Genomic DNA, 14,450 nt, shown 5'->3' on the forward strand with positions numbered 1-14,450 from the left:
AAGAGTTCCATAGTGATGCACCTGCATGAGAGACGGGCCACAGGAAGAGTTCCATAGTGAGGCACCTGCATGAGAGACGGGCCACGGGAAGAGCTCCATAGTGATGCACCTGCATGAGAGACGGGCCACGGGAAGAGCTCCATAGTGATGCACCTGCATGAGAGACGGGCCACAGGAAGAGTTCCATAGTGAGGCACCTGCATGAGAGACGGGCCACGGGAAGAGCTCCATAGTGAGGCACCTGCATGAGAGACGGGCCACGGGAAGAGTTCCATAGTGAGGCACCTGCATGAGAGACGGGCCACGGGAAGAGCTCCATAGTGATGCACCTGCATGAGAGACGGGCCACGGGAAGAGCTCCATAGTGAGGCACCTGCATGAGAGACGGGCCACGGGAAGAGTTCCATAGTGAGGCACCTGCATGAGAGACGGGCCACGGGAAGAGCTCCATAGTGATGCACCTGCATGAGAGACGGGCCACGGGAAGAGCTCCATAGTGAGGCACCTGCATGAGAGACGGGCCACGGGAAGAGCTCCATAGTGAGGCACCTGCATGAGAGACGGGCCACGGGAAGAGCTCCATAGTGATGCACCTGCATGAGAGACAGGTCAAGGGAAGACTTTCATAGTTAGTTTCATAATCAATCCTCTTGCAGGATGCTATTGACATCAAGATGGGGAGAGATATGTGACCGAAGCTTTGTCAATATTATTTGGGCAGCTCTATTCAGTGTCTTCTGCAGTCGGTTCAACTGATCAGATAAACCAACAAATAGGCTACTGCAATAGTCCAGGCAAGGCAAGACAAGATGAGTGATCTTGCCAGGGCGGCTATAGCTTTTGTAGTGATACAGATTGATCAAATATTTTTCAAATGAAAATGGAATGTCTTACAGAGACAATTTACATGTTTTTCCATAGTTAGGGAGGAATGAATAAAAACACCACAGCTTTTGACAAGTGGGGAAAATGGAATCAAAGATTGTGCAAATGTGAGCTGAGATTTGTTGTCTTGAAGGCGGAATGTAGAGCTTTGCCAGAAAATATCTGGTTCAAATTAGTAGCCAAACAAATGAGAGTTGATTTTGTTTTTGCATTAAAAAAAAGGAAATATCATTTTAAAAATCTGAAATTCAGCATTTCTGCAAACGTCTCACATCTCTGCAGCCTTGAAGTGAAGCATTTTGTTTGATATGGAGTCCAAATCTGAATCACGATTGACATAATTTGAACACTTAAAGATCTTTAACGATTTTGAAACATAACATTGGTGAACATGAAGTATAGGTATATTTGTTCTAAAATTAAAACTATCTCAAAATCGAAGTGTGGAAGCAAAAGCATTTTACGGCAATAAATCAGTTTGTCTCAAGAAAGACTCCTCTTTGGAGTGATGTTGCCTCGACTACAAAAGCATGGGCTGTTTTGGCTTTGTAACAAACAAGTCAAATTAGATGAAGCCTACTTTTTGGCATCTGTTTGCCACTTTTTCACCTCTTGGATTTGTGTTGCCAATGACAGCAAACCTATCCTGTAGAGGTTGAATCAAGGCCATAAATCATAATATTGCAAAATATGGAACATACATCGTATATTGCTCTCTATTACACGACCCCACGTAAAAGGAGACCCCCCCCGCACAAGCCTTCAATATAACCTGTCTATTAAGAGAATCAGAACGATGGACATCACCAGCCCATACACAATCCCTACATTTGCAATGATGTCTTGTATCCCTTCAGCGAATTTAGGGAAACAATTCAGATCAAAACAATTAAATTTGGTCAATACAAATTTAAAATTTAAGTGTAAACATCACTAGACATGATGACTTACCGATTAAATGATATTTCCTGTTCTTCTAGGCATTGTTTTATAAGCAAAAATTAGGATTACCATGTGTATTTACTTGTAAACTAAGCCGGAAGCAACCATTAGCTGTGCACATGTTTCTCGGAATCTACCGGTGATTCTGTTAAAAATTACCCAATAACATAACTTCAAAGAATTTTGATACAAGGATCAGAAGAATTATATCTGAAACTATTAATTTATCAGGAATAATTTTAGTTACAGCTTTACTACGAATAATCAAAATAAACAAGAAAAAAAAGTGAGCGTAGCTCACTAATACCCCTGACCCGCCTAATGTGTCAGTAGTTTCAAATTAAATAGCGAGGATAGGGTTAGGGTTTGAAAAATTCATAACAAAATGGAAAATTAATAAAAACAATTTTTTTCTTTTGACTGCACCCCTCCGTATGACACAGATTATCTGTAGTAAGTTTGAGATGAGTCCACTGAATAGTTTAAGAGAAATCGCACGGACAAAGTTTTTCGGACCGACGGACTAACTGACAGGCGGACGGAACCTTGGTGTAACTATATACCCCCGACATTTTGTCGGGGGTATAATTAATAACCATAAGCATAGCACTTTGGAACAGTTGATCGCTACTGCCAGATATTTTTTAGTATGGAACAATTTGACCAATCACCGTTGATGCTCCCATGCTGGCCATTGCAAAAACTTTGTTGACATATAATAGTCAATACATTTTCCAAAAAGATGGCCATTTAATAGCCATAAATGTGTTTCTAAATATAGCTGCTGTGGTGGCGCAGAACATCAGAACAAAATCTTGTGAGCAAATTTTTAGAGACACCATGTCTAAGAACATTCACACTAAGTTTCAGCTTCATACGCCTCATATGTTCTGAAAAGTTGTCAAAAATAAAGTTGCATATGGATGGTCAACAACCCACGAAAAAAGTTCACTGCACTTTCACTCAGTTGAGCTAAAAGTGGCAACACACACTGACTGATGGCCAGACAATGCTCCAAACCTTTAACACTCACTTGAGAGAGTATGGTTTTACACCACTATTAGCAATATTTCAGGAATATCCCAGCAGGGGACACCAGAAATTGGCTTCACACATTCTACCCATGTTGCGATTCGATTCCAGGTCTTCGGCGTGACGAGCGACACTTTAACCACTAAGCTACCCGACCGCCCCTAACACTCACTTGAACTGAAAGTTGAAACAAGCTGTTAAGTATATGTAAATAGTGGCAATGTGTTACCCTCTATGGGAACCGTCTTCGTTTGATGGCATGCGAATTGAATCAACATCCTCAAACATATCATTCAACAAGGCCTCTGTAACAGATTCAGCTAAATTCTTGACAAATATTGTTCGGCTGTCCTCATCTTGTCGTGACCCTGAAATAGAAATAATTGGCATTAGAACAAATCTTACATTACCATGCACCTGATTGTGCTTGTTTACCAACCCCCAGTCAGCAAAATGACAGCATGTGAAATATTATGTCGATTGTGAGTCGTGGAAATGTAGTAATACGAGTTTGATCATACATTTTATTACGCATATCAGGGTTCGATTTAAGTAACTTAATGTAACTTGCAGGAGATGACATATGCCCCTTGTCTGATGCAATTAAGAAATGGGGTTTGGCAAATAATATCCCACTTTTGGCTCATTGCCATTGGATACCTTCAGTTCAATGAAGAAAAAATAATGCTGATGCGTTTAGCAAGGTTCCTCTAGATATATGCAATGTTTTGGAGTTCTGCTCTGGCAACAATCACTTGCCTATTTTCAGTAAACTCCAACTTGTCATTAAAACAGATAGACAAAAAATAGAAAATAGAAATTACAAATCATCAAAGCGCAAGAGTTCATCATTAGACTGATCTGAATGTAAAGATTCAACCAGAAATATTCAACAGAAACGGGACACGGACGGAGGACAGATGGACATGATGCTGACTATATCCCTGTTCTTCAATCCCTGATTGACCTATATATCCTAACAATGTCAATATATCCTTGTGGTTAAGGTACATGTATTTTTTTGTTTGAGCAATCACCCACAAGCCAAAATGCTGACAGGCTGGTAAACACCAAGCTAATCTACAACCAGTTGATATAGTAAGACAAGCAACACACCTGTAGATCCAGACTTTTGTTTCTCCTTGGCCTTCTCAACTCGGATCTCCTGTCCCTCGATGTTTTTTCCACTGAGAGCGACAGCAGCATCAAAATCAGAGGGATCTGCCAAATCAACATATCCAAACCTGAAACAAATACAGTGGAACTCTACAATCAATCACTTTGACAAGTGCCTGTCTGGTCTTCACCTTTGACCAGCTTAGCAACTTGGATGAGTATTTCACTTCACTGACATGTTTTGACATGGCCTGGCTACACCGCTACCTTTGGGATCCAAATAATTGATGAGTGTTATAGACAATCAGCAGTTTACCGAGGTGGAGTTGTAGGGGATAGATGACCAGCACAGCAGTACATGCTCTGCCTACCTAACACAATCTATGATGCACTTTCAGAGTTTGAAAGAAGATTAGAATAGTAGTTGTTTATGATTGGTTGCGGTAATAAATGGTGAGATGTGCGATGTACTGATCACTTCACACAAGATTTTGCCGAAATTAATGTGAACAATATCGAATGAAATTTTGAATAAAATTAATCAAATATATTACAAAAATAAGTCCAGATATTCAATGAACATGGTTTTATTACCAGATAGTATAATAATGGGATCGAATTGTGCACTTCAGTTTGCATTTGTTGACTTATTTCCGGTTCTCGCGATGATCAGCTGATGTTTTTGGAGATAAGGAAAGAAATCTGTGTAAACTTTGAGCTTAATAAAAATGTAAGTAAATTTTGGGAGCCATGCTTTACCGCACGCTATAACCAAGTTAGCGCTATACTGAAGGGCGCAAAAGCTCACATCATAAATAGACGACATACTTGGCAACTGTCTGTAACAGAAATAAACAGGAAGTATGGCTGCGCAGCAGGTATCAAAACTAGGGAGATAATTGAAAGAATTGTTTTTGTTGTAAGACTTGTTCAGATGTCAAAGCAATAGTGAACAGCTGATGAATGACTTTGTGAGGGAAATGGCTGACAAAGAATTTTATGTTTTTGATCGTGGGTGGTGGGACTAACGACAAAAAAACATGCTTTAATTAACAAACAGGTCATAAAGTTTTCTCAAAAACAGTATGACTGTGAAAAAAGAAAACAAACCACGGGCGCGAGTTTGAATGGTTGGAGATGAATGTAGATGGCAAGGACTGAATTATTTTGTACTGTCAGCTGTGAAGGATAACCGAGCATGAAACTTTATGAAATTTAACAGGGTAGAGGTAGGGTCCTGGTGTTTTTCCTCATAGAAAGTTTCAAAGGACCGCCACGTGCCATCGACATACCCCTGGTAGACAGTCTTTGCATTAGGGTGATGGCCCTCGCCACTCTATTCGAGTAGCCCTTGGAACTTAAGGCTCTTTGTAAATGGACAAGACTAGCAGATGCAACCTGTCTGGAGCATGATGGGGCCGTTTGCTGTGCGGGTGGATCAGCCGATTCGGCCAGTCTGGAAGTTCGAGCAGGTCGGTGGCAGTGGCTTGGCAGTATCTCTCCGAGATCGATGAATCAAACTCTCGACGACTAAGTGTTGATCTGATCTTCTGGAGAACCCTGGGAAGGAGCTTTGTGCAGTCCTTATCAACTGTGGTAATCATCTCCTTAATAATAGGGTCTGGTCTGACCAAATTACGTCCTTTTTATCACTTCCAGATCGTGGGGAAGGCGCCACCGATTCTAGCGTGTCAGCTAAACAGTCTGTAACCTGGGTCAGTCCCACAGGGGACTCCATCTCCGATAAAGACCCCTCATACCCCATGATGAAGGAACTCTCCGATGAGTGGGATCTATATTCTCAAGTGTGCCGAACTGGAAAGTGGTTCCGAGGGTGGTGCCTAGAACGAGAAAACTTGCTTCCGTTACATCTGGCGAGGTGGAATCGTGTGACAAGGTTGAACAAGCTGTAGAACAGGCATGGCAGAGGCACCTGTGGAGGCACCTGTATAGAAGCTGTTGGAGGTGCTTGTAGAGACGCTGGAGGAGATGCTGAGAGAGACACAGCTGCTGAAGGCGCAGGAAACCTAGGCATGGTCTGTTGCAGCAACTGCATATAGTAGAATCACACAGGACCATGTGAAGTGGCTGGTATGTCTGTATGCGCCTGGAGCGCCGATGGCATAGGTGCAGTGGATAGGTGGTAAGTCTGTGGGATAGATGTAACTAAGCTGGTAGGCGCCACCCCAGGCGTCATCTCCTGACAGACGCCCCAGTGTAGATGGGGGTCGCAGGAATGGACATTGGCGCCTGTGAGTAGATCACAACGGAGGCAGTAGATGTTTTACCCGACTATGAGACGGGTGGACATTGACGTCTTAGAAGTGTTGACAGATGTCGTACGGGGGCTGGCGGCTTTGGTTTAGAAGCATTCAACATTTTGTGGAGACCATGTTTCCCAGCCGGATGAGACTGCCTCGAAGCTTGGAAATATTCTGCGAAAGCTGTGGGGAAAGGTGCAAGACAGTCTTTACCTTTGGAAGTCTGGGTGCAGAAGGAAGTGCAATTTAGGAAGAATGGATGTGGATCCCATCCAGACTTATTACGGTGACACTTGCTACAACTTGGCATGTATCTGCTATGATAGCAGGTGTAATCAAAATGCATCCCCGACCGATTATATACGCTATAATCGTTTGTCCCAGTCTTGTGAGCTTATGATAAACAAGTTTATGCAAACAACATAAAACATCACCACTTTAATGACAAATTTTATTGCAAATATACATTAAATGTAGTACCAGGCAATACAACGAATACAGAATCCACAACACGAAAAAGCATGGTCAAGAACAATATTCAAAATGGCTATTTGAAAAATGCCTGTGATTACTGTGGTGAAAACCACCACCAGGCGTTAAATATTCATGCTATGGCATAAATCATATGGAAAATATGAAAACACAAACCTTTTCCACAAATTAGTTCACAAAGAAAACACAATTTTAGATAACAGCCTGTAATAGATTTCAAAAGTTTATTTAAAGGGGAACTGTGCTCTGGTTTCGACCAAGCTGTCTGACACTACCCACTAGGGTTCATTAAAGTACTGTCAGAAATGCTTGAAAACTGCTTTTCTGGCTTCATGTAATAAATAGTCAGTCATAATAGTCAAAGGACTATAAAAAGAGCATATATCAAAATAACGCAAATTGACCTAATCCAGCCTGTCTTAACTGACATTGTGATTACCCTTAAATTGTACTTTTACAGGTACAATGATGAAAATATTTGTGTGTTGTCATGCTTGTATGAAATGGCCTATAACCTGAGGTAATTACCGAACACCTGTCCCAAGGTGATGACCTCACACCATCCCATGCATTCTCCCAGGTGCAAATGTCACCGAATTGGGGGTGGTCTCAAAATATTGCTGTTATTGTACTTAATTGACATGCGTTGATGGGGTAGCAATTTAGGATATCTACTGCATTATATTTGCTTGGTAACATGATGGACTAGTTAAGAGCTGTGAAACGGGATGAGTATTGGAAGGGTTCGGTTTTGGAATCCAGAAGTATTTGTTGTTCTACAGGTGGTTTTTTGAGGTAGCATTTATCTCCACTGATGACATATGTGAAACTGTACTTCTGAATGTTGTGGTATGTCTTGCTACAAACCAGTTACACTTAGCCAAGATGGGCACAACAGGGTTGAGCTCACAATGTTGGCTTGGGGTACGTAAGACAACGTAACCGTGTTTTGTCGCCAGCACATGCCTTGTACTTTACTGGTTTTTTTCAGCCGAATTTTCTCCATGAGTTGAACTTTCGTTTCATATGGTCTGAAGTCAACCAATGTCATATATTCCTGCATGGTCGCCTTCAGACTACTCATGGTTTTGGCGACAGTATCTGATTCCCGGACATATAGTAATTGGTGTTATCCATGACAATAACACTGGCTTTGTTTAAAATGGGCAATGGCTGAAATTCCAACCAGTCTATGAACACATCACCTCCGATAATTTCCTTATGAAAATCACCAGCTTTCTTTTTCGCCTCAAAAACTAGCACACATCCATCAATAAGTTCCATATCAGGGTTGCAATGTGCGAAACAATGACACGATTACCTTTACCTGATGGGTGCTTTTTGTCCATCTGCCGATAGCCATATGTAGTCAGTGGAATATTTCGTCAGTGGAATAATTCATCAAGGTAAATTATCTGGACGCCCTGACTGATAGTTATGAATGGTTCGGAGATAATGTGACCTCAGACAGGATGGAATATTTTCCCCTGAAAACCATGCGGTCATCGTCGCGCACAGTATCAAAATCCCATCTCTTGTAGATCAATAGTTAGTGCAGTCTGGGAAACATTAATTGTATCTTTAATTCCTCCCAAATTCTACTACAAGTCAGGGGGGTTACCTTCTGCTCATAAAGCTTGTACACTATATGTCTAATATACTTTTACCTCCTTGTTTTGTTTTAGAGACCACCCCTGTACCTGTTTTGTTTTATTTATCATACCATAGACTTGATGGTATCTCTCTGAAGTGTAAAGAACTTGCATACATTTCACAGTATCGTGTACCATGGTTATGGCTATGCAACTGTAATGTAACATTCAGCATGGGAGCAATGTTAACAAAACAAATGCAGCATCATTTTGCCATTTTAGAAGATGCACATCTAGAATTTTCTCAAAATGATTTTTATGTGTGGATTAGATGTTTTAGGAAGAGTCTATTATTATCATTGTAACAGTCATGTGCGCATATTTCTGTAGTTCGTTTCAGACTGTCATCATTGAACTTCCTATTTTCGTTCGAATTGGTCTCCTGTGAACTTGTCGATAGAACTCCTTGTGACTGAAATACTTCAAACCACAGGTAGGGCGATCAGCAGTTACTCGATATTTCAATAACAGTCTAAAAAATTATATCCTTTTTTTACAGGCAAAAAACATTTTTCTAGCATTTCCGACAGTACTTTGGCTGCTGTGAGTTGATTTGCTGGCTAACATAACTGAGCATGAGAAGAGACTGTGCTACCATCTGTGAGTACAGCGGAAATCAACTCGGAATCAGTATCAATACGTATTTCTGAACAATGATTATCTCAAAGCGTGCATGTAACCTAAACAGACAGACAAAAGAAATGATGGAAGTGTCCCTGAAGAAAAAGTGTTTGGATTTCTGACTGCGTGATAAGAGGACAGATTGATTTGCATCCCATTTGTTTTCCAAAGCTTGATATATAATCATGTCATGTAATAATGTCATGTCAAAAGATCTGTAACCACAGAGCTCCAGATAAGCTTTTGGTGTTGTGATTATTTTACCCATGCATTTTAAAATCATTGGTTATCAGTAATTCTATCTGGGTATTCACATTTCTGTTACCGACTAGTTTTTACACATGTGGGTATTTAAGTTAAATATTTATAAACACTATTCATCTAGTCCCTGCAAACTGGTGTCGTGTGGGTTCGAGTGCTTTATAGGACTAAAAAATACCACGATACTTCCTCAAGAAAGTGTGATGACAAATGATCATGACGTAACTGTCATCGTGGAGTTTGGCAAGGTTGGCGGAATGCCCGTCTATAATTTCAAAATAAGTTGCTGATTTGCTAATCGAATACGCAGGGTTACTGCACAAAATTTTGATGATACGCATAAGTTTTATTTTTGTAGCGTATCTGTAATGTTCTCTGCGTATTTGATACGCTTGGATTTTATTTTACTGCATATTTCTGCATTTCTGATGCATATTTTACGCACATACGCAGCTTATCTGGAGCTCTGTAACCATGTTAACAAAAAAGAAACTTTTGATTTATTTTTTTTAGGCCATAAATGGAACCGCATTTTGCCATTGCATAGATATTGTTTACTATCGACTATGGGATGCAAACTGAACAAGATAAATCATCAATATCCTCGGCCCTGTTATAGTGCATATTTCAAACAATGTTTATATCATACACCACATCATATCAAAAAAAGCTTGTGAGTACAACTGACATTATTACTGATGACTAAACACCAAAAATGAAACCTTCATTTGAAACCTTAGACCAACTTCCAACGAAATCTAAAAAAAACCACACCAATGGCAAAACCCACCAGTTCTGCACTTGCCTCATACAAAGAAGTGAGAAACACTTTATCAGTTATGCTCTGGAAACAATTCCTACCTTAATTTGAAGTCGACCTTGTTGCAATGGAAATTTTTTGAAAAATCCTGAATTGCACAAGGCACCAGACTGGCAGTCACAGATTTTATGTGATTTTGTCACCCAACCAAGGGTAAGCATAAAGTATAGTTTGTATCAATATTAGCATCTAGTTAGTAGTATTTAGTGTTGTTAGAAGCTGTAGAAACTAACATTTTTAGTCCACTGGTTTTATAATTTTAACTTATTTCAAAAACCTTTCTGATAATCCTTATGACACCTTTGCTATTGAGTATCAATATTAAGTGTGTTTAGTTATTAGTAAACAGCAGGGATTGACTTCGGCCGCATTTCCGCGATATTCTCGCATAGTTGCCACTCATTTTCACCTTCAAACATAAAAAATGACGTGTTACTCTAATAAAATTCTTGGCTGAACCTAAAAATGTCAATAAAAATCTTACACGATAGTTTATTCAATCGTCAAAAGTTGTCAATCAAAACAGCGATTTGTATACTCGCAACAGTGCATGCTACCTTTTACTGTGCAAAACCGATTCCTACATCACTGTTTGAAGCTTTGCATCAGCTGACAATGGTGGAGTGCACAACATTTTTCATAACTGTTTGGCAAAACGAGTGTTTGCTTTTACAACATAACCACTTTGGTAGTGCATGAAAATCTTATTTGGTGACCTAAAACACAAGTCATTAAGCATATTTTTTGTCATTTAAATCCTAGCAGAAATCAAAGACATACATGTATGTACGTCCTCGTAGAAATCAAGAGAGAACAAGAGTTTGCCACTAACGTGGCTATATCCCCCGCCCCTGTTGCAGAATTTATGACATAATTAAATCTAAACAATCCCTAACCTTTTTTTAACCGAGGTGGAACTTGTTGTCATGGAAATTGTAAAAAAAGATAAAGAGTTTGCCACTAACGTGGCCAAGTCTCCGGCCCAGCAAATGAAGTGTATGTCATGTCAACAATAGTGAAATTTGATCACACAAACACATACATTTGAAAACATTCAAAATTTTGTAAGGAGTAAAAGGCAGCAGGGGAGCATCTACTTGATGCAAAATATCCTTAAGAAACAAAATAAAATGCTGCAAAACACAATTTCTATGAAGTTCAAGAAAAAAATGAAACCTTCTCCACAAACATATGATGAAGTACAACCTGACAAAACCAATTACAACATTTACTACTGAATTCATGAGGGTGGGAGAAAGAAAAAACATTTCAAGTCACATTTTGACTCATTATAATATCTCCATGGAATATTTGTTAAGAAACATAAATGGTATTGGTATGTGATATGTGACTATGGTCATTACCAGTTCAAACTCAAGATGTTGCTTTGGACAAAGTAGATTAAACAAAAAATATTAAGATTAAAACAATTCTGTTCTTTACCACATTGCTTAACATACAAAGAAATAATGATAGTCACTTCAATATACTACACCTATTCCGTCACACCCCACACAAGATGATGGTCAGTGTATGGAACTGGAAAGACTCCTGTTGAGATAGGATCATTACAGAAGATCAAGTCTAGTGTACCCCCAAGGGTGTGGGTTGGTTTGCTGATATACCATGGGAATGTAAACTGCTTCATGAGGTTGGATAGTGCATTGGACAGATATTGAAGTCCCTAGTGATAACAATCCTTAACGTCTTGAGAGGCAGCTGCTCCAGCAGAGTTCGCAAGTGAATGAGGAAAGTTCTCCTAGATGATGATGATGATGATGATGATGTGGTTTTTTAACAATATGGTCATACCATTCGATATGATAATGTGAAAAAAAACCCAAGACAATATCATAAATGTGAATGTTAAAACTCTACAGCACAAAAGTCTTCTTATCAACATGTGCTGAAAACTGAAAAATCTTATCACACACTCATCTGTCATAATCAATGCAGAAGAAGGGATGATGGATTTGATAATGAAGTCATTAAACGAAAGTTACCCTTAACCATTATTGAGGCACATACTGACAACTTGGTAGAAGGCATGCACAGTTTCCCTTACAATGGGAGATACCTCCAAATGATGACCAACACAAAACGTAGGCACAAAAAACACTTTATTATGACTTATAAGATTCCTTAAACAGGTTGAATGGGTATCAAGTTGAATTTTTGGGCATTTAAATGAAGAATTCATAAATTTCTAAAAGTTTAATTTGTTGCCATTGAAAAATTTTAAAAATATAACTTTCCAAAAGTTTTCAATAGTAAAAGGCACCAGTTGAGCATGCACCTGACAGACCTGCAAAGTTTCATGAAAAAATATTGAACGGTTTCTGAGTTATGCTACGGAAACGAAACATGACGGACGGAAACGAAACATGACGGACGAACGGGCGGACGGACGGAGCCCATTTCTGTATCCCCCACCAACTTTCGTCGGGCAGGGGATGAAAAGGCAATTGCGTGCAACGATTCAAAACACGAGCAAATTTCGATTTTGGAATGAAAACAAAACAAAACCGAAATGTACATACCTACAACTCTTTCTCCATAACAATAATCAAATTTCAGATTACAAACTATCATATTTTAGATGAGATTCACCTAGCCTTTAGATAAGATTGCACTGTTTTTTTTATGAACGTACCCTTGTGCAAGAATGGCCACTGTGTGTGAATTGCAAATTGTGAACTATTTCTAGTGGCCAAACAGCAAGTGGGAGATTTTTTTAGAATATGCTATGATCCATTTGCTTCCAGATTTGTCCATATTTAAAGAAAACAGTGACTTAATCATTCAAATGTAACTCGTAAACATTGTGAATGTGAACAGTCTTTTCAACTTTCAGTTACTCATAAACATTTTCTGGCTGCTGCGCATGGAAAACACGCTGCCTAACTTCATTGTTGCTAATTAAACAAAAGGGTGAACCTGAATCAATAATCACTGTATGATGACCTGTCACTTCCAATTAATTGAAAAGTCCATATTGTTAAGATTTCATTTGATACGGTCAGAGACCCCTGGACATTGATACAGTACACACTACAGACAGAAAGTGAGTGAGTTGCCTCTCTTGACAGTATTCCAGTTATATCACGGCCTGTCAGCTTTATGTGGGAGGAAAGTCCTAACTGATGCGGGTCTCAGACGTTTACCACTTTGGTGAAACCGACGAGTACTGGTATGACTGAAAGCACTGGAATGTAAATGATATATTTTTTGTAACACCATTTACAACAGTCACTATATCATGCCATCACTTTAAATATATTTTGGACCAAGGGAGATTTTCTCTCATAGGTAAATATTTCCAGAATAATCCCTGAAATAGTATATATAATTTATGGTGTTAATAGTAATATTCACAAACAATTTTTCTAGACATTGCATCAAAACTCTTTAAAGTCATATTATCAGGTAATTTTAACCAAATCACCAGTTGATTGGGAGAAAATGAGTATAAAGCTGAGTGCTGTTTCCAGCTAGTAATCTTAATCTCTGCATATATGCATTGAAAACTATGCCTAGCAGAAAAGGAAAATATCATTTAAATGGTAAATCATCATTTTTTTTGCAAATTTTTGTTTCTTTTATTAATGTACAACTCAATATTTTCAAATTACTTACATGATTTATGACTGCAGTTTGAATCACCATCATCATCATCATCAAAAAAATGCACTGAAAAAATACAGGATGCAAAAAAACCACCATACATGCGTCCCTTTACACATCGGTTTGTTTTTTTTATAAAGTTCACTTAACGTATAACTTATTGTTGTTTTTTGAGTTTCTCTCATTCCCAAAAACCTAAGTGATAATGTGTATCTTATATAATCCCTGGGTTCCGGTGCTAGCCAGATTTCGGTGTGATGGTGGGAAACTGAAGTGTCTGATGACGTTTCTCTTTCATGTCGTGTTCGTAATGGCATTGCTGATTGGTTTACAAAACAGGACAGAAATGTATGCCAACCGCAGATCTTGTCAACAGTATTTTGTCAATATCAAGGACTAATGTCAAATTGGAATCGCAGAAACTTTGTCAAAAGAAAAATAGGTTTCAAGAGAGTTGGCTTGAAGAGCCAATGTACTCTTTCAACATCTTAGGCCAGTACACCAGCCAAGAAGCATCGAGGCCGGTTTACCGGCCAAGCCTGTCACCATGGTCACGTCAAAGTAGTTTATAATTTTATACCAGTCATATCAATCATATATTAAATCTATCACATTTCACAATGTTTGAAATATGTATTCCATTTATATTTATCATTTTTTATTGTTAGATTAAAAATTATTTACCATTTCTTGTGATGTTATTGAAAATAATATTCTCGGAGACACACTTCGACAACGGAACAT

General features: G+C 38.9%; 1 protein-coding gene across 1 annotated transcript in view; it reads right to left on the reverse strand.

Annotated features, from left to right (window-relative positions):
• LOC139468143 (nucleolin-like) overlaps positions 1-14,450 on the reverse strand; it is an 86,019-nt gene that overhangs the window by 12,572 nt on the left and 58,997 nt on the right. Inside the window, exons 6-7 of the mRNA XM_071249920.1 lie at positions 3,976-4,103; positions 3,089-3,227 (exon numbers count right to left, since the gene is read on the reverse strand). Coding sequence (XP_071106021.1) covers positions 3,089-3,227; positions 3,976-4,103 — 267 coding nt within the window. The remainder of the gene's footprint in view (positions 1-3,088; positions 3,228-3,975; positions 4,104-14,450) is intronic.

Source organism: Haliotis cracherodii, unplaced genomic scaffold (assembly GCF_022045235.1).
Source record: "Haliotis cracherodii isolate W230 unplaced genomic scaffold, xgHalCrac1.p SCAF_2, whole genome shotgun sequence".
NCBI lineage: Eukaryota > Metazoa > Mollusca > Gastropoda > Lepetellida > Haliotidae > Haliotis > Haliotis cracherodii.